This window comes from Pygoscelis adeliae, unplaced genomic scaffold (genome assembly GCF_000699105.1).
Source record: "Pygoscelis adeliae isolate BGI_AS28 unplaced genomic scaffold, ASM69910v1 Scaffold308, whole genome shotgun sequence".
Lineage (NCBI taxonomy): Eukaryota > Metazoa > Chordata > Aves > Sphenisciformes > Spheniscidae > Pygoscelis > Pygoscelis adeliae.
This window is the reverse complement of record NW_008825306.1, coordinates 3,959,979-3,986,739: the sequence shown is the minus strand read 5'-3', so window position 1 is coordinate 3,986,739 and position 26,761 is coordinate 3,959,979. Positions and strand designations below refer to the sequence as shown.

The 26,761-nt window shown below is 38.4% G+C and overlaps 1 protein-coding gene across 1 annotated transcript in view; it reads left to right on the top strand.

Moving 5' to 3' along the window:
* Window positions 1–26,761, top strand: part of USH2A (Usher syndrome 2A (autosomal recessive, mild)) — a 401,100-nt gene that overhangs the window by 20,872 nt on the left and 353,467 nt on the right. Inside the window, exons 3-8 of the mRNA XM_009330219.1 lie at window positions 16,431–16,566; window positions 17,754–17,817; window positions 20,207–20,501; window positions 21,805–21,989; window positions 25,076–25,297; window positions 26,626–26,719. Coding sequence (XP_009328494.1) covers window positions 16,431–16,566; window positions 17,754–17,817; window positions 20,207–20,501; window positions 21,805–21,989; window positions 25,076–25,297; window positions 26,626–26,719 — 996 coding nt within the window. The remainder of the gene's footprint in view (window positions 1–16,430; window positions 16,567–17,753; window positions 17,818–20,206; window positions 20,502–21,804; window positions 21,990–25,075; window positions 25,298–26,625; window positions 26,720–26,761) is intronic.

Sequence of the window (26,761 nt, the reverse complement as noted above, 5' to 3'; positions counted from 1 at the left end):
TGACCGGCTGCCAACTGGATTGAACTCCATTCACCACAACTCTCTGGGCCCGGCCGTCCAGCCAGTTTTTGACCCAGCGCAGAGTACACCTGTCTAAGCCGTGAGCCGCCAGCTTCTCTAGGAGAATGCTGTGGGAGACGGTGTCAAAGGCCTTACTGAAGTCCAGGTAGACCACATCCACAGCCTTTCCCTTGTCCACTAGGCGGGTCACCTGGTCATAGAAGGAGATCAGGTTGGTCAAGCAGGACCTGCCTTCCATAAACCCGTGCTGGCTGGGCCTGATGCCCTGGTTGTCCCGCACCTGCCTTGTGAGCGCCCTCAAGATGATCCGCTCCATGATCTTCCCCGGCACTGAGGTCAGGCTAACAGGCCTGTAGTTCCCCGGATCCTCCTTCTGGCCCTTCTTGTAGATGGGCGTCACATTGGCCAGCCTCCAGTCGTCCAGGACCTCCCCCGTTAACCAGGACTGCTGATAGATGATGGAGAGTGGCTTTTTTTTTTTTTCTCTTTCTTGACCGCTTCCTCTTGGATTATGGGGGGTTCATCCTGCTCGCCATCCCTGTTTTCCAGCTCAGGGCGCCGAGTACCCTGAGGGTAACTAGTCTGATTGCTAAAGACTGAGGCAAAGAAGGCATTAAGTACCTCAGCCTTTTCCTCATCCTCGGTGACAATGTTCCCCCCCGCATCCAATAAAGGATGGAGATTCTCCCTGGCTCTCTTCTTGTCATTAATATATTTGTAAAAACTTTTTTTGTTGTCTTTAACGACAGCGGCCAGGTTGCGTTCTAGCTAGGCTTTTGCCTTTCTCATTTCCTCTCTGCACGACCTAACGAGATCCCTGTACTCTTCTTGAGTCGCCTGCCCCTTCTTCCACAAGCGGTAAACTCTCCTTTTTTTCCTGACTCCCAGCAAAAGCTCCCCATGCAGCCAATTATGTATGTAACAGGTTGGTAAACTGGATTACCAGTCCTCTGCTGGACTTCTAAGCGCTTTTTATTGTATTTGAAGGGCTTTTATCCTTTTCCTTAAATTGTGCTTATTGGCATCCACATCTTTGCTGTTGATCAGTAACCTCCCTGGCCTTTCCGTGCCTTAAGTCAAGGCCTATATGCTAAAGTGCACAGGAAACAACTGTGAACTTTCTGAGCAGCCTCCCCTGGTCCTCTCCTAGCCCATCTCCAACAAAATGTCATTGAGGGAGCTGCTGCATAAATGTTTTCCTTTAGCTTTTTCCAAAACTAAGCTACCAACAATAAGCTATCAAAACACAGCCCTCCTAAGTCAGGTTTGGTCTATGTTCAGTTAACAGCACAGTTTGGATCTACTGCAAAGCTTTGCTGGTAAGATGCTTAGTAGCTCTGGAGAAAAGCGTTTATTATTAAAAAATGAAAATTGAAGCTTACAGTGAATTGTAATCAAAAAGAGTGTTGGAGAGTTACAGTACAAAGAAATAGTTGAATGAGACCATTTCTAAAGGAGTTTGCAATGGAAGGAAGAAAGCAGGGCACAGAGGAGGAGGGAAGGGCCTGAAGTAAGGTTGTTGGGAGGAATATGAAAGAAATCAAAGGCAGAATTTTGTGGATCCTTGACCATGAAGAGAAGCTAAGCCTTGAAAGAAAAGATGAGACTTTATTTGCAAAAATCCCCTGACTGGATACATGGAACTTCTGTGGTGAGGCATTCAGAGGGCAAGAATAATTGCTTTCTTCTTATGTAAATCATCACAAAAAGAGACAGAGGGATGGATTTTCAACCTTCTAGTCCCAGCAGAGCTGTTCAGCTGTTGTAGAACCAATGTATTCTTTCATTAAATTTGGGAATGACTTACAAGTCCCAGTACTGAGCAGTGCAAATGGTGCAAAATTCATCACATGTAATCAATTCAAAAGACTAGAATTTAATCTACAGCTGATAGTGTAATAATACGGGTTTAATAATTGTACATTAGTAACAGCTCCCTTCGTTTTTGTGGGTATCTGCTTATTCTTTGACTAGTGAAACACAGAGACTTTATTCGGAAGGGACATTTCATTTGACAGCTACATCTCATCCCTAATTTACATGATTACAAGTAGTTCAGGAAAATTCAGAATCAGTGGTTGTGCTGTATTTTAAATGGAGGGGGCAGAGAGAAAATATGCATTGTTATGAGACTATTTAAAATGTGCTTTCAGACCTTTTGTTTCAATTAATTTTTGCAAGTCTATTTGATGTAACTGTTTTAGCTGCTAAAAAGCAGCTTGTTGAATCCTTAATACTTGTCTCCTTTCATGTTATTGTAGTGATCATCGGATCTTGGATCTGGTTTGGTTTGTGACTTGGGGAAAATAGAGTCGTCATGCAGCAAGAAAGCAATCGTTCTCCATGTATTTTCGGATCTGATGACTAGTATCCTCTTATTATGTTTTATTGTTTGGAACTCATTTGCAGCACAAGAGTCACTTGTTAAACCTTTCCATGTAAAAAGAACAGAGATTGATCAATGGTTGAAACAGTAGTTAGAGTAAAGCTAACTAGTTTTTAGTTTTTAACAGAATCTGTATTTGCAATCTTGAGCTCTTGGGTTCTCTCTGCCACTCCCCTGCCCAGGTAGGTTTATTCTGTCCTGAGGCATCAGTAATAGATTGATAGAGCTCTACTGACACAGACAATAAAGAATATTTTTCATTGGTACAGTGCTGGGTGGGGTAGAAAGTGGCAGAGCTGTAGTTAACCATTTTAATATTACTTCATAGTACTGAAATACTGGTAAAGTATTCACCAAGAAAAGATTAAATGAAAATTGCCAATTCATAATTGGAATGCGTACTCTGTGGCAGAAGGATCACTAATCTCTGATTCAACTGTTTATTTTAAGACAATGTTTACTTACTTAAATAAGAATTCTTTAAAAATACAGACCATTTCAAAAGCTGTCTCTTTTCACATCCATCTTTCTTTGTCTTTGGCCTTGTTTATCAGATAATTGACAGTGTGGGTTATATTACCAAGTTTTTAACACAGTACTAAAATTACCCTTGTCCAAAAAATTAATGACATACCTGATTTTTTTTTTGGATCCTTCTGCTTGCTGTTACTTGCATTTTGCATCTTAAAGGCTTTATTCATGAAATAGGTATTAGTTTGTCTCAAGCCTGTAAACCACCTTATGGATCGGTCTGCGTTCCAGTTGCTTTCTGATTTCACTGTTTGGGGTCAAATTTGTATTAATACATGGCTTGTTCTTGAACAGAGAGTTAATTGCTTCAGGAGCACTCCAGGGTTCCATCTTTTTCTTGCCCTTCCCCCCTCCCCAACTTTTCTTTTTTAAATTTATGTTGTTCTTCAGGGAATTCAAGCTGAACTAGTGGGTCTATGCACAAAAAGAAAAGACGTGGATTGAAGGAAAACCATTTCCCGTTGAGAAGGGATTAACATTGTAGGAGATAGTGAAAAAGTAAAGGAGAGCAAAAAGAGAAGCTAAATATCTTTTATACAAATGCTAGGAGCATATGTAATAAGGCTGCTGAATTGGAGTGACATGTTTTCAAGGATAAGAAAGATATTATTGGAATAAGAGAGACAACCAGGAAAATGAAGGAGGATTTAAAATGCCAAGATACACAGTTTTAGTGAAGGGAGAGCTAATATAAAGCTGGAAGAGATGTAACAATATTGCTGAGGGATGATACTCAATCTGCAGTAGGAAACACCACCCCCCCCGCCCTGCATTTTTTTCCCTTCTTTTTAAACTAAGTTCAGTGGTTTGCCTACAAGGTAAGGACAATTTAATGTAGCTGTGATTCTTGGCGGTGGTACTGGACTTGCAGGTGCTCAGAAAAAAGCCCAAGCAATAAAAATATTTAAGACATAAAACGGGTCCCTAAGAAAACCAGAACTTTGATTTGAAGAATGCTGGGATATTGAGGAGGAGATAGTAGGAAGAGAGATTGTTAGAGATCAGTTAGGATATTGACTGTGTTAAAACTACAAATGAGAGCATGTTTCCATTGTTGCTGTAAGGTTGTTGCCTTTGTACTGTTTCTGAAACAGTACAGAATATTGTCACTGTTGTCATGGAAAGACTGCAAATACAAATCTCTATATGGAGATAAGAAACAAAATCAAATTATCATAAAATCATGACATTTGAAATGGTCATGGGGTGGGGGTATGTGCTAGATGGAGGAAGCAGCCCTGAAGTTATTGATTTTAGCAAAGCTAACTTTGAAGGAAAGCAAAATGCTCCTGGGATTTTTGCCTGCAATCCTGTGATGAATGGGAAATCCACTCCACACAAGTAGAGAGTACAGAGTGTATAAAACACGTAGAGAGGCTGCAATTAAAATTCATCCCAGTTAAGTCAAGAAAAGGAAAGGCCGATATGGGCCTGAGGCAAAAGGAGGAAAGGCAAAGAGACAGCTTGCCCCTCCTGACCTTACGCTTTTTCCTTCCCCTTTGCTGTTCTTTGCCATTTCTTCTACTGTCCCTTTATCGTCTCCAGCCCTTCTGTTTTAAGACAGTTTTGTCGCTGTGGTCCCCTGATGAGGTTTCTTCCTCAAGTCTCTGTTTTTTTTACACTGGATTTCTCAGAGCATGGGCATAACTGTTCAGGGTGCTCATAACATGGGCGTGAGTCTCTCTTCCCCCCTTCCCCCCAAAATACTTACACTGTGCATCCCCTTAAACATGGTTGCAAGCTGTATGTAGTCAACATATTTCCTCCTCTTCTCCAACTTCCTTTATCTGTTTGTGGCTCTGGGATGAATTCAGTTCGCTGTTTGGTGAGGGAAGGCATGAGGCAGCAGGAGCTGGGGAGGGCAAGCGAGTGGGTACATAACAACTCATGTAGACAGTGGGGCTATATGAAAATTTTTAGAAAAAGGCGCTGTGCTGTGCTGGAGCATCTACCACTGAAATGGCAGGAGTTCTCTGAGAGAGAAGGGTCAAACAAGCACATAGATGGTTGCAGGTGGTGGTCCTTTCTTTTGTGCAAAGTTAGGATACAAGTCAGGTCGTCTTCTGGGACCCAGTATACAAGATACTTTATTGTCCAACATCCCACATACACCCATTATCAGACATCTTGTTTCAAGGTGTAAAGGACAGCTGTGCGGAAGAAAGTAAATTTAACATATTTGAGGTCTGGATCTTGGCAGGTAAAATGGCATTGCTGAAGCTGAAGGCAGTTTATAGCAGCTGACGATCTGGCCCTTAACAAAAGCAAACAGTTTAAACAAATTTTGATCTGGCATTTTATTTTTAAAAGGTGAACAAAGATGATAATAGCAAAAGTGGGTTTCAGAGGGAGATTTAATGGGACAGTGATGAAAGATCGAGTGGTCTTTTTCTGTCAGTAAATCTGTATTCTCTCTTTTTTTAAGTCACAGTGATTTGTTAACTGCAGAAATTGGCAACAGGCGGAGACCATGTGGTCTTATGGCATCCAGCTGATGACCGGTTTCTGAAGATGGTATGAGGGATCATAAAGTTTAGTTCCATGTGTATTGTGATGATAGTTGCATCTATATTTAAAGCGTTCTGTCACTGAAGCACTCTTGGTGTTGTCAGATGTCTATTGGACTGGATGAGCTGCAACTTCTTGCAATTGAATGTCAATAAGACCAAAGCAATTTTGGTTGATTCATAGCACCAGCTTAAGCATATTCACTTGCACGGATTACATTTGACAGATAGTTACCTTCAGCTGAACTCTGTGGTTAGAAGCCTTGGTATGCTCTTGACAGTGAGCTTAGAGCTGATGCCTTATGTTTATTTCATATCCTGTTTTTGCCTTCCTAATACTGCATGTGTATGTCTCCATTTAAATAAATTCACAGCTGAAATACTAGTCAGTTCACTTGTTATCTTTGGACAGATTGTTGTGATGAGTCAATTTCAGTATTTAAAAAATGGTGGTTTTTCCTATTTAGGCAGTTTTAATTTCAAAAGCCATCTAATCGAGGATTTTTTTTTATCAGGAACTCCTGGAAAATTGTCTGTCAAAGTCTAATAACAAGAGTAAAAGAAAAAAAAAGTAGAGGACAAAACCAAAGATGAGAAAGTATTATTCGTTTTGGGATGTTTTTTCCTATATTTCTACCAGTTTGCTGGCCTGCGGGAAAATCTATTCAACACAGGTGTTCTTACCCTGTTATGTTAGTGAAAGTTAAAATCCTCTGGATTCTGCAACGAGATTGTGCACAGTGTCATCAAATATTGATGTGTGTGTGCATGCCCTATAAATCTTGTAAAGAAAGGTGTCTTTCCAGGTCCTTTCTTGTAATAGTCCTAAAATAGTCTGGGTTAAAATACAGTTTAACTCACTGATTCAGTTAGTTGATCCTGCTTAGGGTGAACTTATGTGTATTGGAACTTCATTTGGAGCATACTGAAGAAGAATTAAACTTTTGAATTATTTCAGACCATTTCCCTGTGCAGGCTTCTAGTCAGCTTAAAGCAGCATCCTGATTTTGAAGAAAAATTCAGTGATTTAATGCCAAATAGCTTGTGTGTATACTGTTTCCACTCACTCACAACTTCAGTTCCTGGTTTTAAAGGCTGAAGGTGATTTTCTTGTAGAGCTTAAGGAGGTGCTAAAAGGGAGATTTTGGAGTTTTTACTTCCTTCTCTCAGTGAAGAATAGGAATGCAGCATCCTTGAATTTTGATATGAATGAAGTAAAAATAAAATACTTCATAAATTAAAGCATTTGTAGTTGCGTATTTCGGCTAGACTGGCACGCTCTGGTGAGAGGGCAGAGTTGAGTTTATATTTTTTGCTACGGTTAGATAATGAATCTCAGCCTAGAACTACGTTGGCAGGGCTTCCTTCTGAAAATGACAGAATGGTTGGAAGTAAAGGAATCTCCCCTAAGCATGAATGCTAACTTACGCACTTTCTTTTTTAAAATAGTAATAATAAATTCCCTGTCTATGCTGTTACTTAAGTCAGTGGTTGCAATGAATGGCCCCAAGCCCTCTTTGTTTCCTTCCTGTAAAATGCTTTTTGGCCTGAGAACCAAAGATGTGTGAAAAGCATCACATTGAAACCTACATAGATGCCAGGGTTGCAGCTTGCCTCTATCTTCTTGTGCTCTTTTCCTTCAAGCTTTGAAGTTGCTTCAAAGGCTTGAAACACAGAGGGGTGGGTAGTAGGTTTGGGTTTGCTCAGAGGTGCAGAGTTCTTACAGCTTAAAAACTTCATTTTTTGCCATATGAGGGTGGTATAGCATTTGAATAAGGAAACACAGGAATTTAGACATGTGAATAAAGATATTTCATAATAGCAGGTAAAATAAATTTTATTATGTGCGTATCTTTTGCATTTGCTATAAGACAATGGGCAAACAATCTAAAAACAGCATTGAAGATTTTAAGTAACTGTAATGGCTATATAAGGTAGTACTCCTTTCTCCTGTACTTGTAAGAAAGAGAAATGCATTTGAAATCAAAACAGGGTTCTAGCTGAAGCAGCACCAACCTCACGGGCAAACTCTTCAGGAAGTTCTTTTACTGCTATAGAAGAGCAACGAGGCTGGTGAGGGGTTTGGAGAACAAGTCTTATGAGGAGCGGCTGAGGGAACTGGGGTTGTTTAGCCTGGAGAAAAGGAGGATCAAGGGAGACCTCATCGCTCTCTACAACTACCTGAAAGGAGGCTGTAGCGAGGTGGGTGTCGGTCTCTTCTCCCAAGTAACTGGCGATAGGACGAGAGGAAATGGCCTCAAGTTGTGCCAGGGGAGGTTTAGATTGGACATGAGGAAAAATGTCTTTACTGAAAGAGTGGTTAAACATTGGAACAGGCTGCCCAGGGAAGTGGTTGAGTCACCATCCCTGGAGGTATTTAAAAGACGTGTAGATGAGGTGCTTAGGGACATGGTTTAGTGGGCATGGTGGTGTTGGGTTGACGGTTGGACTCGATGATCTTAGAGGTCTTTTCCAACCTTAATGATTCTATCATTCTATGATTTGTTTTTCGAGCGTTACACAGATAATTTATCTGAGCTGGCTTGTCCTCCTGGGTATTATTCTTTAGTTTCCATACCCCTCCCTCCCCCCATCCCCCTGTCCCTATTAACATGGTTATTAGCATCTTTTTTGGTCTGTTTGAGAACAAGATCCCAGACAAATTCCTCCTGACATATTCTCATTCTCATATGTTGCTACATAAATTCATTATCTCTTGCCAAGCTTTAGATCTGCCAAGTTCCCTCTGTGTTGTCTCAATTTTCATTCCAAGTAAAAAAATTAAAATGGAAAGAGCAAAAGACTAAAAGTGAAGTCTTTTTATCTTAGGGTTGCAAGCTTTGTCTCTGAGAGGGGGGGGAAATAATAAAAAAAAAAAAAGCACAGGAGATTTTGATGTAAGACATCTGCCCAAACTTCCTTAGCAATAACGTCATCACTGCCAAAATGTACTTACACTACAAAAATGTACGATAGTGCTTATTCCTGAATTATCCATTCAGCTATGGTTTTAAATTTGGGTTAGGCTGCATGTGGTATGTTGTAAGGAGAGATAAGCAATATAAGGCTGCACGAGCAGGCTGTGCACCAGTGCTGGTGAGTAATGTGTGGAGTAGGAGGTGGTTGAGTGTGGCGTGGAATCCTGACGCATCTGCAGAGGTTCAGCTGTGGAAACTGCCGCACCTCTTTATTTTCTAAAGCAGTCATAAGGTGGCTGACAGAGAGATTACCTGAGGGCTTGGGAGGAGTAGAGGAATTTTGGGATAAACCGTTTATTTTGTTCCCTGTTTGTATTAATGTTTGAGGAAAAATAGTCCTTGGGGGCATGGAATCTGCTCCCACCTGTATTCACTACATTTTTGTGTTTAAAAAAAAAACCAACAACAACTAAATGTAAATGTAGTAGATTAAAAAGGAGAAATAAAAATTAGTAGAATAATGCAAAATAAGAAGAATAAGGCAGAACTGGGGTGTAGGAAAGGAGCCTTTGAGATGGATGTTCAAGATGCGTAAATTCTGCAATTTATTCAGTGAAGGAAGGTGTTGAATTGTAGCAGAAAGTTGTCTGCCATTTCTGATGCATCAATTTAGGGGCACATAGACGCCCAGATTTTTAAAAATATGTAGAATGCAGCATTGTGGTTTTTGGTTGCTAGCTCTGCTTAAATCACAGCTGAAAGCAAACTTGGATTCATGCTAGTGATTTCATCCTATTTTTTTCCCCAAAATTCCATTCGTCCACTTTGTGTTGCTTAAGTCTGTATCACTGACCTTTCCTCTTTACAGAAATTCAGTGACGAAATCTTAAAGCTGTGTGGAAGCCTTTAACTGCAGCTTCAGCAAGATTTGCAATTATGCAAGAAAATACCAAAATACATACCTGTGTGTGTCTCATCTCTTTGATATGCAAAAACCCTTTACTGTATCTTTTATTAACTGATACGCTTCTGTTTCACACCTGCTTTCGCAGAGTAGAGATGTGAACCCACGTGTCCTCCAGTGGTAGAATATGCCATATATCTTTATATGAGCAGGCAAAAGAGCATATTTAGACAGGTTGAAGGTGAAAAAGATTTTTATGCTCAGGTTTCTGATTAGACCGTTATAGCAGCATCACTAATTCCCCTCCTTCCATCTATTGTCTTCCCTCATCTGTTGTCATCAGTGGCCACCGTTGATTTGCTGACTCTATTATAAGTATTCAAGGAAGCCACAGGCCTGTCAAGTTGGTCATAACCTTAATCTGTTCTCTCACCTTGGGAGAAACAGTGTACTCTTTCTATAGAATGAACTCATTGAAAAAGTTCCTGATGCAACAAATCTGCAATATGTTTAGAAGAAAAATTTTTTTTCTGAATCTTGGTTATTCTAACAGATAGCAAGCTATGTTTAGGTGGCAACTTTTATAAGAACCATACCAAATAAACTGACAGTAAGCAATTGTAACGGTATCTTGTGTAGTAATTTTTGAGCTGGATGAGTCGCAACTTCTCCTGATTTCTCATAATCTCTGATTCCTCGTTATTTCTGAATGATTAAGCAAATCATTTATGCTAACTTCTGCTTTCATTTACATCTCTGTAAAGCCTGTGTAACTTTATTGATTCTGGAGTTGCTTTAGCTTTTATAGCAACTAAGGGGAGGGGTTATTTCTGCCAGTTTGCTGATCTGGAAAATAAATGGAAGATTTTTTTTTTATGCCTTACAGGTAAATTGTATAGCTACCTAATTGCTCTTCATAAAGCACTTCAAAATTCTTCATATTATGTATCACCTTCTTTATAATAATAAAATTATTTCTATTTCTGAGAAACTTCTTGCTGTGCAAATAGAGCTTATTTAAAGGATAAACTAATACAGACTTGAGTTTTCTTACAGGTTTTTTTGTTCAGTTATTTGGAGGAGATTTTGCTCATTTTCTCATGTTTGAGAAAGAGGCTTTATGTTTTAGTTTGTGTTTAATTGTTAAAATTAGCTTGCATTTGCAGGTAGCTGAATTTGTATTTTTAACTTAAAAAGGCACTTGCTTTTTTTTTTAAAATTTTAGTTTGCAGTTACCTCATATTTGGAAGAATCTTGTTCTCTGGCTGGTACATATCATAGATCCCTGAACTGCTTCATTTTTATCTTATTTGAAAACAGTGGTGTCCATTACATGTACTGGAATGTATTGCATTTCCTAGTATTTATCTGAAGATGAATTTTTGGTCCTTGTCCTTGTTTTATATGTGTCGGTCATTCCTGCCCCTGCCATCTGAGACTTTCTTTGATGGTATAAATAGCCTTAAGAGCCGAAGTTACAGTTGAAGTGTTTGCCATCACTAAGTTGGCTGGATAACTAAATAGGCCAGGGTTGGAATCATTTGGCTTGAATAACTGGAAAAGATATTTTTTTTATTTCATTTTTGGTGCCAGAGTTCTCTCTATTGTGGAACTCCTCATTTATGGCCTGCAAATCTGGGAAAAAATCCATCTGGTTTCTTCATCTGTCTTGCCAGACACTGTGATCTAGTTATTAGAACAACAGATGATGAGAAGAAACTTTAAGATTAAATTGTATTTTATGGTTACTAGAAGCTATGATGAATAAGAGTAAAAAGAATGTATATTTAACTAGTAGAAGAGATTAATGTTGTCTTGAAATAACTCCCCTTAATTTATCTGTAATATTTTAATAAATCTTTCCCGTGCCATTAAATATTGGGATAGGAAGGATAACCTAAAGGGAAAGGTTGTACTTACTAAAAAACAGGTATGTCTTTGAAACATATAATAACTATAAATTCTAAAACATTTGGGGAGGAGACTACTGCACCTGTTGGTTGTATGTCATTTAGTGCAGTGGATTTTTGATCTCTGGTTAGTGATCTTGAGCTCTGCTATGATAAATTTAGGTATTCTATATTATTTTCTAATGGAACATAAAGGATTTTTTTCCATGTCTTGCCTTCCTATCTTACTTATTAGAAATAATTTTGCACAAGGTATGTGGGTAGTATTAATATTAGGACTTATTTTTAATGGAAAAATCTTACTGATGCAAAAAGATTATAGCGTCCACTGAAGAATTCACTTAACTTCATTTATTTTGGCTGAAATGATGCAATTCAGTACTATACAGAAGAGACTAAAATTGTCTCAGTTGCCTTTATATATATATGTAACAGGACATTTTGATGACAGGATGGTTAATGTGCGTGAAGAAAAGGTGTATGTTGCTTAAATGTGCCAGATATCGCACATATATGTTGCAATGTAATATATGTGTGTGTTATTACCTGAAAGCCAAAACTTTGTAGATTGGGGTCTCAGAATTCCCCCAAATTGGCTTTGGCTTGGAAAGTACCACCGTAGCTCAAAAAAAGGGAATCAATAGAACTGTGTCTTTTACTTGATACCCAAAATGTGTTCTGCCTCTGTGTTAATGAAGAGGAATATTAGGCTTTTTTTGAAAAGCATATTGATAATTTTTATTGAAATACTAAATATTTTTATTATACCTGTTATACTATTTACTTATTTATACATTTATTACACCATTATACATTATACCTGTAGACAACACTACAGTTCAAGGCTTAAAAAAGAGAGAAAGAAAAAGCCATGGTATTCTTGACTCAGTCTATACAGTGAGTGCCTTTGGGGGAAGTACAAGTTTTTGCATTCAAGGAGCAGCTATACAAAATCACGCAAAAGAAATCCATGGAAAGCTACTAAATGTGTAGAAATCATGTCTGGCTGATGAAGTCTCTGAGCTGCCAGTGGTTTGAGGTTCAGAGAGTATTCAGGAGCAGCATCATACGTGCCTGCCATGCTTCTGTATGCTCCCCTGCTTCTGCTTATGGCCATAGTTAGTCCCTCAATCTTAGCCAGTACAACTGCTCTGAAGTGCAGTATTTGGCTGTGACGCTTCTTTTTTTGCCACACAGGTTACTGCAATATAGTGGAAGTTTCCGTTAGCAGTTAATACATGAAAGTACTGGCTTTTGTTTACATGACAGCTCTGCCTGATCCAAACCATTTAACAATTCATGTTAAATTTCATTGTTATGTTTTTATGCATAGGGTCTGAGTAGCAAAGATCTTTAGGTGAGAAAAGAAACAGTTGTAATGCCTTTTCTGTCCCTACCTCATTTTATAAGTGGTAGCTTGTCCTTCAGAATTCTTCCTAGGTAGGAAGTGGTTGGATTTGGTATTGCTGGCTCTGGGCAGTGACGGTGGACCGTAAGAGCTTCATTCAGGATGCGCTGAAGGAACTTGCCTATCAGCTCATTGGCCCAGCGCCTCTCATCTTTGAAACTCTTCTGGATCATAACAAGAATGCTATTAGAGGAAAGATTGTGGATATCTTTCACCATCTCAGCTCACCATCAAATGGATTTTCCATTGCTTGGAATTGGTATTAGGCTGTGCATTGGCAGAGGCTAATGTAGTTGCAGAGTGAATTTATCTTAGTAACTAATCCTTGCCACCTCCCTGTGAGGTGATTTGCTAAGTATTTGACAGATGGGGAGGCACGGGAGGGAGGGATGGCTTCAGAGCTGGGATTAGAGCACTGATGTCCCAAGCTTCTGGTCCTGTGCTCTGCACAACCGTGAGGCCAGCCTTTCCTACCCATCTCCTGTTACTCTCCTGGGGCAAATTCCTATAGAACGTTATTAATAAAGACAACAGGGGAATAATCCTATTGTCCTAGTCAGGAGTGAAATTCATCTTTTATTTCTGTGGTATTGTATGCAATTTAATGCTAACGGTCAGGAGACCTTAAATAACCACATCAAACAGCCGATTCGGTGCCAGCCTTCCTTCTTATTTAGCTTAGTCTAAACTGACACCAAACTTTGAGACATTCCTCTCCTCCCACAGTGGAGAGCCGCTGGGATTTTTTTATACCACACATGGTTTTCCTCCTACGTTTTCCTCCCATGTCAGATATTCATACCCCCTTTAATAACCAGCAGGGGGATCATTACATTGAGCTACTGCCAAATGCATAATGACTGCTGCCTTTGCCTTACACAGTCACTGCACTACTGATATCCAATTCAGCATTGTAAAGTGCTTAGGGCTACCTTGGGGATGTGCTATATTAAACCCAACTATTCTAAATCCTATTTAATACAAAGAGATTTGGGGGGGGGGAGGGGGGAAGGAGATTTAAAATTGTCGTTAGTCACCTATTTTCAACATGTAAAAATACCTGGTCATTTAGGGCCCAATTCTGTTGCTCAAGTCATAAATAGTCCCACTGATTTCAGTAGGGGTGCATGAAGGCGAGCACTCTGCTTACCACTGGGGGAGGCAGAATGGGGTCCTGTAGAAGCTGCAGCTGAGATAGTAAGTTTGCAAGGAGCTGATGAGGGTGAGAGTGCCCATTTCTGAATTCTGCTTACAAATGTTTTACAGTGAAAACAGGAAAGCGGAAACATGCTTCATATCCGACTAAAAATAAAGGTACTCTTAAACTTGTAAAAGACAACATTTTTATTTGAATGATATGACAGAGCTGCCACAGGAGTGTTACCTGCTATAAAGAAAGCTTAAGAATTATTACCTTTATTAGACCAGTGACACTGAGCTTTAGCCATACATTTCTAACTTCTGTCCCTCTACAGAGACAATTTTCTTTTCTTAAATAAACTGTCATGCTAGTGTTAATATATTGTTGGCTCCCTCATACTCTGAGAATACTGCTGATATAAAACATGTATATGTTAGATTGGTAATAGTATCTTTAGTGTAGCTGACTAGAACAAATGTGTTTCCCTCATGGCTGTGCTAATGTGATAAAGGAAAATTGGCTGTTCATCAGCTTTTGGCTGGGTAAAGACAGTAGAGATGGAACCACATTCTTTTTTATGCATTAATACCACTGAGAACTTTTCACTAGTTATATTTCATGTGCGGGCATGTTGTGCAAAGATGTTGTAAAACATGAGATAATGCTACAAATAACAAAGTAGAAAAGCCTGTATCTTTTATGATGATAACAGTCAAACACCAAATGACAGTAACAGGCTGTAAAAAATGTGATGCAGAAAAAAAATGCAATGTAACCACCATATACACATATACTTAGGCTCTTGCAAATAGGGCATCAGATGTTATAGAGGGCTTTGAATTAAAATTAAATAAAAAACTGTTGTATTTAGGTCATTGATGTGTCAACACAAAAGATAATTTAAAATGGAGAGATGTATTTTGAGTGGTGAAACTCATATGCAATAACTTTTTGAACAAATCTCAAGGCTTAGTAATTATGATAATAGCCTTCAAATTTCCATCAGTTGGAAGGGCAATAAATATTGCTGTCTAAATTTGGGAAATATTGACTGAATCTGGAAATGGCAATAAAGCTCAGCATGCATCTGTGTGTTTGAAAGTGCAGTTTAAGGAGAAAAATTCATCTGTACAATTTTATGTGAAGCCTAAATAAATTAAAAAAACCATACAAAAATCTCCATATCATTTCATATTTTCTTTCTTAAAATACTGATAGACTCGTTGCCTGAGGCACTGATGCTGATCATCTGAGCTCAGATTTACAGATAATTGTGTCTGTTTATCTTGGTCTGAAATTTGAAGGATTTTATTGGTGGAATAGCATTGTGAGTGCTTATGTTGTGGTTTTCAAACTGATATTTTTTCAGGTTCTGGCTTTCTTCTTTGCAACAAATTATTCTGGCTTGTAAACCTTCTGTTTGTCCTCACATATATATTGTTCTTATGGAAGCAATTATTCCAGGTTTATTTTGTTTTGATTAGCATGGGTATCAAGACAGGCTAAAGCACTCTAGTTTTATTTGGCCTCTGTAGGCACGATTCACCAGGCATCCATATCTGCAAAATGGAAATAACGCTCTGTAAATTGGCAACAACAAAACGATGTTTCAAAATCTGAAGGCTACCAAGCTCTCGTGAAATAAGCCTTATGCAAGCTAAATGTTGCTAAAAATCAAGTAATTTCAGTTTTGCAAATAAATCACTTTCTGAAATAAATGAGATTAAGTTTATTCAGTAAACAATTCAACAGAGTTCAAAAGTTTTGAATAAGTTGAACTTAGTTTCTATAATTAACTTCATTAATGGGAAGCTGACTATAGCCATGATGCCTCCAGTTTTCATTTTGTATGTGCCTGTAGTTTTTAAATGAGTATTGAATTTCATAAAATGTAAGGCTGAAAGGCACTCCTATATTATTAAACTTTTTCTAATTTTATGTAACCTAAACATGAGGATTTTTTAATGCAAAAAAGTACTTTGTAAAAGCTCGGCGTCTTGTGACTTTGTGGCGCTGGGAGAATGCCATAAAGTATTTCTATGAACATTAGCTCAAATTTAAAATGAATTGGCAGGGAAGGGAACACTTGCAGAAAACAGTACCCTGGGGTGCTGGCTGAGTGCATATTCTTAGCCAAGGGTTCCCTTGATGTAAGGGCATTACCCACTGGGTGTAAAGGAGATGTAGCCAGTTCCCTTCAGCCCCTGTAGAAGGAAACATGCTGGCGTTAGGGAGGCATTTTGGAGGGGTGTTAGAGGCCTGGCTGAAACGTGCTGCATTTGGTTATCCTGAGTATGGTAGCTAGCCCCTTGAGGCCTGTATGAGCTGATGTGTGTGAGAAGAGCTCTGACAGCTGTAACGTGTGCCCATGGCCTGAAGTGGTGAAGTAGCTGTAACCAGCCTCGTACCTTGTGAAACAGACCCTTCTCCTTTTCCTCTCTTACCCCTCCCCGCCAGATCACTGTACTGTAGATTCTTCTTTGATTTAACCACTGTAGAAATGTTATACTTGGTGCGTCTGAGCGATAATCTTATTAACTGCATTGCTAATGAATGGACGGAAAAGAGGTATCTACTTTCAGTAGGCACCGAAAATGAAGACACGCAAGTAGGTCGAAGTAATGTTAATGGTTAATCAATGATAGACACAACATATAGATTGCATAATGAAGCATGTGTTTGCCCGTTCGCATTGATTCTATAGGTGCATTACAGCAGAATTAGTTTCTTCTTGAATGGCTGGGAAGATGACAACACACCTTTTGATTCAAGGATTCTTGTGGGAACAGTTGCAGATACTGATGCTGATGGTACACTGCAAATTGGACAAAGTTTCACAGGTAAACCTTGTAGTATTTTAGTGGAATGCACTGGAATATTGAAAATAAGATGTGGACGATGTGGTTAAAAAAATGTGTGTGAGTCATTTTAAGTTATCTATACACTGAGAAGTAATATCTTCTTGCAGGAGAAAATTCCTATTGTACAATTAGCTTTCTCGAAAGATTGGCTGAAAGATAGAAATTTGGTAGGTAATCCTGTAGGTTCATAATTTATTCTGCGTGTTACTGCATATAGGTAGGTTTTCCTGCGTTCTCCAGAATGTAGGTCTGTAAAGTGACACATTCCATAATTTATGATCATAGTTTTTCTGAGTGAATATATGAAACTATTTCAGAACGGGATTGTGCATGGCCACTAGACTACACTCCTCTCCAGAGTCAGGAATAGAGCTGAAGACTTCTGGCTGTTCATGTTCTTCAGTTCTATCAATACTCATGTAAACCACTAGCCGAATGAGAACCCCTCAGCCTATAGTAGTGCCTGATAGTGTTACTCTTCATCTACATCTGGAATTTCATACGTACTACAGCATGACATGATCATTGCAGAACAGCTGGGGGATGTTTTGTTGCTCTCCACAAATGCTTGTCTCTGCAGATGTAAGAACACTGACTTGCTCTTAGGAACATGCAGAATTTGAAGCTAACTCCTAAATAAAACTATATGTCACTTAAACAACTTTATTGTGCTCTTGGGCAAGAAAGTCATTCTGTGCCACATTTCTGAAAGCTTGTATTTCTAAATGTGTTTTGTTGTGATTTTGATTCTGAATACTGGATAACTAATGAATGTATAAAAGAAAGGAATATTTTAAAATGCTTTTTATCTTTATTGTATAAATTGATAGGTACAGTTGTACCTACTGTATCTCTTCTCTAATTAGAGGTGGCACATGGACTGGCTCATTACTTCTGTCTAATGAGCCGATCCTTGTGCCACCTCTCTAATCAGAAAAGAGATAGGTACAAAATGTTCTTATAAAGTTATTATAAATCATTCTTTTTTATAAAAAAAAAAAAATTAAGTCACTGCCCTCTGTAGTTTTGTCCAGGTCCAAGATGGTTTCATTCAGGAGGGGCAATTGTGCCAAAGAGATCTTTGACTACTGAATTAAAGGTGCTCTCATGCAGTGCAAAGCTGCCTTTTGCTCAGTAGACTATTTATTTACAATATATTTTCTTAGGTTTAGAGAAATTTGTTGGAAGGATGCAAGATTTTCGATTTTACCCAGTGGCACTTACAAACAGGTAAAGAACCTTTATTTTTGTAAAAAAAAAAAAAAAAAAAAGAGGAGTGTGGTGAGAAGAAAGAATAGATAACAATATGCTTATCTTCCAAAGTATAGTGCTTTTCTGATGTCTCCTTTAGATGATTGCTTATGAAGATGTAGTTTACTGATCCTCATTTCAAAGATGAATTTTAATCTAAAAAATCTTGAGTAATAATAAATTCAACAACTTAATGTTGTTTTGCTTTTGAACTGTTGCTTAACTATAGCTAGTATACATAGTAGTGAAACTCAACACTCAGTAACACGTGTGCTTTCCTTGTTATTGTTGTTCCTGTTACAACCTGACTTAGTAAGTGTTCTTCCAGAGAGTAGATCTAGTTGTTAGATTTCAATGCTTATAAACTATCCAGGTGTTATCAACTCATCATAATTCTGACATAATAGTATGTGCTCATAAGCTTAGTCCTGCTGGATAAGACTCGCCAAGCTTTCCCAGATCTCCATGTAAACTGTGGGGTGAGGAAGGGAGCGTAGCGAGCCAGTCCAGTTTAGACCACTTTAATACTAGTGATCCAAGTGAAGAGGACAGGCACTCCAAGTGGTCGGCATGCTGGTTTCGTGGCTGCAGGCTTGGCTCCTGTGCTTAGCAGTTCCTTTCCTCTGGTTTCAGCTTCCCCATGGTATCAGACGTCCATGTCGGGTGTTCTTGATGCTCCCCATACCCCACGCACACTCCCCTACCCCGAGGTGCTCTTGTCTTGACTGTTCATTGCTTTCTATATTAGATTGTCACCAAAAGCCGCCAATGGCTTTGCTAGCTCAGCCCACATGGCCCTGGGCAATTGCTTTGACTTCCTCCATCCCTGAGGCCAAATTACGGTTGCCACTGCAATTTCTGTTGCCCTCCAGCCTCCCTTCCTAGTGCATTACAAAGAAATGTTACCTTTGTTATCCAGCTCATGCTGGATTAATCTAGTCAATTCAAGCTGGCCAGAAGTAGTCAGGTCCTATTTGTATGCGTGGTGCTTCTGGGCAGGCTACATGCAATGACACTTGTGACTGCAGACCTTAAGGCTACTTAATGATAGTCTTTCAATAAGATGTAGAGCAGTTTCCTAGGAGCTCAGCTGTCTGCAGGACATCAAGATGAACTGAGCTCCTGTGAATTTAAAGTATTAATATGAATCTGAATTCCAAGTTATATGAAAATCATGTTGGTTGTATTCTTTCAGAGCAATGCTAGTCAAATCCTTTGAACTACAATTTAAGTCAGTGAAATGAATAAAGTTTAAAAATTGAAAGATAAGGTATTTTACAAAGTGTTGTGACCTAATGATGTCTTTGTAGATGTAGTTTTATATCCACAAATAACTTGGTCCAAAACGTTTGTCTGGCATAAACTGAGAAGGAAAGTCTTGCCTGCACATCAATTAATTTAAGTCTATGGCTATCTAAAAGATCCTGTAACTTTGGGTTCTGTGGAATTTGTAGTGGCAGCTAACAAGTATTTATTTGCTTAATAAGTATACAAAAATTATGTTCTTACTGATAAAGTAGGAAAATGGGAAAAGTAAGAGTTTTTTAATTTGAAAATTCAGTATCTTCTAGGCTCACATGATCCTTCTTTTACACCACAGATGAGCAGATAAAGGTTTAGGTAACCTGCCCATGTCGTTCATATATCTGCTTACCTACCTACCTATGTACCTGTTTCAGTTGCTGATGTCAGAGGGAACTAAAGTGACTCAATGGCTTTGACATGGGCTGTAAGAAGCAACTAGAGTGATCACAGACTGGGGCAGCTAAAAAAAGTGGTCATCTGTATTAAAGTTAGTTGAAAGTGAAAATATTTCTATCCAGGTTTTCTAAGGTGCGATGTGATATTGCTCAAGCTGGTCTTTTTGGACGATTTGAGTGCAAACATTCAACTCATCTGTGGTTACAGGCAATACGCCAATGCTATGGTATGCTTAAGAACAGTGTCCAGATCACTGATTGGAGTCAGACATGATGCCGTAATAAAATGTTAAGAGTTCTTCTCCTTGCATCTAGGGCTGGATTCATCCTACCTAGCTTTAGACACCCCAACAAGGAGCTCATTTCCCTTGGCTCCATATATGTCTGTGGAGCTCCATGTGTGTCTGTGGAGCAACGAAAGCAACTCCAGAGTGCTTCTTCACAGACACCTTCTTCTGAAGGTGCCTGCTGCTTACCATTGATTACGTAGGGACCCTGGGTGGCCTGATTCCTAGCTGATTGCCTCATTTATGTGAGATGAAACCAGGGCTTTAGGGCTTCTACTATAATCTAAGCTGAATTTTGTTTGATCTATGAGCCTAGAGGCACAAAGTGGTACTTGCCCTTTTTTATCATGTGTGTAATTGCTTTTTTATATGCTGTGACAGAGACATTTTGGAAGTATTCTCTGGAAAATTTCCTCATCTGCATACCCAGTCTGAGTGCCGCTGTCCTGGAAGTCATCCCCGGGTACACCCATTGATACAGAGGTACTGCATCCCTAATGGTGCAGATGATACTACTAATGACAGAGTGCTGAGGTTGGATGTAGAAGCTCATCCTCTGTATTACATCAATGATGATGACATTGGGACCACCTGGATTTCATCTGTGTTTGCTAATACTGCAGGTCTGGATCATGGTGTTTCTATCACAATAGATTTACAAAATGGACAATATCAGGTAATGAGAAGATTACATTTGCTATTCATTAAATCAAAACTAGGAAAAGGTTTTTATAGACATTTCATTACAATTTTGAGGAAATTCAAACCTTTATGCTTTAAGAAGTTATCCTTAGAGGACGAGGATCCTTTATCAGTATGAAACAATGTAAAAGGCAACAGAATGCATTATGGTTCTTGTCATTCTCTTTTGATGTGCCTTGGCTGTTGTAACAAGCAGTAATCTAGAACAGATATACTAGAATGGATATCCTCTGTGAAGACACCAATATTTAGAAATTGGTTGCTCCCTTTTAATGCCACTTTTGTAAATTTCAGCTTCAATTTTAATTTCTATTAAAACTTGAGGTGTTTGTTTTACACCTTCTGGTAGGAAGCTGACTGCAGTCAAATGGAATTTAACATGTCTGCGGCATGCTGACATATCAGAGGGGATTTCTGTTTTGTAGATGTTCTGGAGATGGTACTTTAGCCTCCTGAGGAATATGGAAGGAGAATACCATAAGCAGGCAAGGTTCCTGAAGAGGCCAGATTGCACCTAACATTTGACTATGCTGTTGAAGAGTGTCAGGATGTCTTGGAAGGAGGGACATATCAGTAGTGGGGATACAATCACAATAGGGGCTCTACCAAATTTCCATGTATTCTTGCTAGCTTATCTCTTTTCTTTTTTGTCATTATTGGGGAGAAGGGAAAGAATATGATGACAGGTTTTGGCTACATAAGTGAGAATTGGTCCTTTAGTTAAAAGTGAGTTCAAATGTCTGTGAAGTTCTAAGACTTGGCTTATTTGACACATACACATTTCTGCATAAGCAGTATGCTGGGTGAAGTGCTCTTTAATGACACACAGGGTATTTGAGATTCCAAGCTAAAAATAGGAAGATTCCTTAAAAAAAAAAAAAAAAGAAAAAAAATTACCTGTTATCAGACAAACAACTCATCACATATTTGGCAACACAAAGCTATGCCCTTCATTTTTGCGAAAATAGTATTAATGTAACAGATCATGGACTTGACTTTGTAGCTCATTTTCAAATGGTCTTCAAGAAGAAGTGGAGTTCTGATGCAACGGTTCAGTTGTTGTGTAATAATGTCTGAGAGATCAAAGAGCTTGTTTAACAAAAAAGGTTATGTTTGTTTTTAACTAGAAATATCTGGACTGAAATATTGGTTCTTTTTCTGTCTGTGAATGGTAAAGCAGACCATATTGTCACACTGAAAAAAAAATAAGGTTATATTCTCATTGTTTTACAACTTAGCTATTAATATCAGTTTATAAATTTGTTATCTTCTTGTAGGTGTTCTATATTATACTGCAGTTCTTTAGCCCACACCCTGAAGCAATAAGAATTGAAAGGAAAAAAAGAGATGAACTAAACTGGGAAGACTGGCAGTATTTTGCTAAAAATTGCAGTATTTTTGGAATGGATAACAATGGATCTCTGGAAAAACCAGACTCTGTCAACTGTCTACAGCTTCCTAGGTATGAGTGGGTATTATCTGCATAATACAGATGCTTTGAACAGGTAACATCCTGACACAATTCATTTCTATGTCCCAATGAGATAGAATCTTTTAATTTGGTATACTCGTTTATTATGGGCTGCTGAGTATATAAAAGATCTCAAATCTGACCTTTTGATTGAAGATTGCCAAAAGGTCATCTGTCATTTTTATCAGATTTCAGACACTGAGGAATGTGACACAATTGATTCCTCTGTTATTTTTGAGCTAGACTTTTGAAATTTTACATGCTTGTTTTTTGGGGGGCTATTGTCAGTAGAACATTGAGATGAAGAGTGGAGGAAGGTACTGATATAACAGATTGTTTAAAACAATCTAGTGAATGTGAAAGTGGAAGTATTCCTTATGATCTCCAAGGGTGCAACTTGTTCTGAAGCTTAGAAGAGAGGCCAAACTTAAGTACAAAAGCCAATCATTCAGCCTTACTACTAATCATGCAAAAAATGTAAGAAATGGGTTGAAAATTGTATCTTGAAGCTTTCTTATCTTTCTAAGCAAGAACCAAAATAAAACTGGGGTGGGGTGAGAAGACAGTTAGCATGTGCAAATTTAAAAATAGATAATATATACAATATACATTTCATAAATATAGTGTATAACATATATAATATATAGTTACTATATATTATAATTTTACACACACACATGCGTGTATGTACATATATATATTTGAATCTATACCACTACATATATTCAAATGCACCATCTCTTGCCTGATTTCAGATGCCAGTCAGTATTAGGCTTGTTTAGTACTTGCCTGGAAATCAGTCAGAAAATACAGTACCAGGTGCTGTAGGCGTTTTGCTTTTTTTGTTGTTTCACTTTTGCTACCTTCCTAAAACTTTTCAAACGTCAGCATCTTTGTTCTCCAGGAGTTCAGTATTCTGAGGAGAGGAGCATAAGGTCATCTGAGTTACACCAGTTTTCAGCAAAGGACTTTGAGCTTTATTGCTGATCCTTGGAGCAGAGGGTAGAGGAGAAGGGAAATCTCTTAAGTAAGCCAAACATTTTTGGATAAATAACCCGAATGAGGTGTAATGCCTTTGTCAACCCAGAAATATGTATTCGTGTATTTTCTAAAAAGAACTGAGGAGTTAAGTGTGAACTGTTTCCATAAATGTTTTGTAAGTAGCACTGTTTCTCCCCTTCAATTACGATGTAAATGATGATAAGAAGTGATATGAATGAATGATTTTGGGTACAGCTGATGTACAGAAAGCTTTGATTAAAAGATAAGAAATATACCCTGTAATGGTGAGTATTCTGTGTACTCAAAGAGAAGTTACTGTTGGAACAGTGCTCCAAATCTGTCAGCGGTGTAGCAGAGTTCCCCGCTGAGACTTTTATAGGAGGGGAAGGTGATTTTATTGTAAAACAAAACTGGTTTCTCTCTCTCTCTCTTTCTCTCTCATACCCACATACTTGTAAGTGCCAAGATGTGTCCAAATTGTCTGTCCAGGATTTAGACACCAGTGTGCTTGTATCCTGGTGGCCTAGCCAGGACTCCTTGGGTTGGCATGGAAGGCAAGTGACCTTGGCTTTGAAATCCTTACCGTGGCTTGAGGGTTCCTGGTTTGGTGACCATATGCTAGTACTGAATGGACTCTTCTGAGTCCTTTAGGAGATGAAAGCAATTAAGGTTTTTGTTTCTCCATCCTGTACCGCCTCTGTAAGTTAGGAGTTGCTCACTGTCCTTTATCCCCCCCATCAGAGGCTTGAGTCTTTGCTTAGTCTGAATATTGGCTGACCCTCATTTTAGGATCTCCTTTGTTTTCCTGGTTTCCTGAGAAGCTGTGTGTAGATGACCTGCTTATCTAGGTGCCATCAGCCTTACAGTCCATCTGCTGTTCCTTCTGGTGCTTCCATACCAAGATGGTGTCATTCGTCTGCTGTTCATACCCGTCTTAACATTTCCATTACAGCTCTATATGTCATGGAAGAAAAATACTTTATTTAACTTTCTGCAGAGGGGAAGAGAGGACAGTATCCCCCAGAGAAACATACAGATATATTCCACTGAGATTTTTGTGAAGCACTGACCTGGATAGGGGCACAGTAAATTCAAAGATCCTTCGTGAAGACAGAGGCGTATGACTCAGCAGACCTAGTCTAATACGAATCTCATCTTTCAAAAGCTCAGAGATATTTTGAAGTGATGAGAATTACATTTTTTGAATGTTGTATGTCAGGTGCCAGGTGATACTGTGGGATACCTATTTTTAATGAGCCCATGTAGGTGTGCATATAAGCAGGCATTCTTGCCTCTTGCGGAGGCAAGTCCTACTTGTAGCTAAATACACCTAGTAAATACACCAACATGAGATACGATTCATACCAAATTGTGCAAATGTTGCAGTTATATATACTTGTTTACTCAGCCTTTGCTTGAATTCTCAGGACTGTCCTTCCCCTTCTTGGGCTTAAATACACAGTTTTATTCGCAATCCTGCTGCATTCCATTAAATTCTCTTGCACTTCACTCACTGGAAGGTGGCATGTGTTTCTAACTCTGCTCACTCATTGAATGAGGTGATACAGTCCAGTGACTCTGTAATTCAAAATATAATTGTTTCTGTATGTTTTTTATATGTGTTTAGCAGATATATAATTAACAATATGGGCATGTTAATTATCATGTTAGTCATCTGAATGATTTCCTTATGTAGTTCAAGCATAGTTCATGTTTCTCAAAGACATTGTGTTAAACTTTTTGAAAACTGAGTGCAGATGACACTGTATCAGTCACACTTTATTCATATTTTGAAGTTGCCCTTTAGAGGCTTTACTCTTAATTGGAAAGTTACTGTCTGGAGAAGAGCATGGCAGTTTGGGGAAAAACAGACATATAGAGGACATTTCTTTTTCCCTGCTTGAATTCTGGTGACTGGGAATGGGAATCCACTGACATAATTTTCCCCAGAAACCACAAAAACCCTATGCACAGTTAAGTGGAGACCCTCTCTGAGGAAAAGGGTATTAGGAGGGTAGCATTTGTAAAATATGTGATATTTTGATTTTCATTTGTCTTCCTCTCTCTTTAAACAGCTTTACACCGTATTCCCGTGGTAATCTAACTTTTAGTGTTCTTACCCCGGAACCAAATCACCGACCTGGTTACAATGATTTTTACAATACTCCATCTCTCCAAGAATTTGTAAAAGCTACACAAGTGAGGATTCATCTCAGTGGCCAGTATCATACTAATGAGTCTTGGGTAAATTTTAGGCATAGGTACTATGGAGTTAATGAAGTTACAGTCAGCGGAAGGTAGGTGTTATGGAACTCTTTCGCCCACCCATCCCTGCCTCCGACTATTACAGCTGTGCAAAGTGTATAATGACCTGCCTAAAATTTAATGAAGTTGTTCTGCTTTAACATTTATGAATGAGAAGGGAATTTGGTCTGAAGCGGTGCATCAAGTTTGAAATGATTGGTGTACTGTTTTTTTAAAACATTTGCTCACATGTTATTTTAAAATTAATTATACTTATTACACAAATCTGTCAAAAGCAGTTGTTTCCTTGGAATTACCAATGCCTCTAAGCAAAGGCTTATGATTGAAACCATGGCTTGTGCTTTACTTCAGTAGCTCTTCCAAATTTCATTATAGATTCCCAGACATGGCAATTTTAACAGTCTTAATGCAGAGCTCATTCTTTGTTTTAGCTGTAGTTTTTCTTTTAAAACTGGGCAGCTGTCAGTAAGAGTGTTACATTATCTGTGACTGACAACTTTATTGTATATGATAAGTGTGCTGTCTTGTGAAAGGACTAATTATGCCCTGTAAATAATATGCAAATTCGGCAATGAAATAGTTTTCCAAGAAACATATGGTGCAGATTTTTGTTAATAAGTATTATTCCTGAAATTATTTTGGTAGTTCTCATTTTGAGAGAAAGCACCCCATTAGAGGTCACGTTTACCTTAAAATTTTCTACACTACTAATATGTTTTGATTATTTATTTACATGTGTTATGATAATGCTTTTACTAAAACAGCTACGGTCTTGGTGACTATGTAACAGTAAAATAATTTCAGCTATAGTTTGCAAAGCTACGCCATGCCTCCAGAAGAGCAGCCCTTCAGGTAGAGTGGGATGGTTATTGCCTATTAACTAATATCTAGACAGATTTTATTTTAGTAAGAAACAGACGTTTTAACTGAGATCAAAATGGGTTAAACCAGAAAATTATGCTTGATACGGTTAAGATTTCTTGAAAAACTGTAGCCACTTTGTAAGGCTTAATATTGATGAATAATTGCCATTTATTTAGTAAAGTTTTACATATTAATATTATATACTGAAATACAGTTTTCATTACATATTATATAAGTAGCTCTATTATATAGTAGCTCTACTACATGCTGGTTTTTATTTTCTCGGAAAGCAATTGTTGATACTTAAAAATATGTTGAGCGAAGTAGTCTTTTGTAGGTTACTGCACTTAAGAACATTCTCTTTGGTGTTTATTTGTTCTTAACAAAGAACCAGACTATGTAAAACACAAAATTGTCTTCATGACCATGTTATATATTGTTGGACAGATGTGTTTCCATGTTTTATTTTTTTCTTCACTACCTATTGTTCTTTCAGGTGTAATTGTCATGGCCATGCTGATAATTGCGATGCAGCTATGGAACCATATAGGTGCCTGTGTGTCAAGGAAAGCTATACAGAAGGAAATAATGTTAGTATCTCCTTTGTCTATCTATGTCACCTATGAATAGCC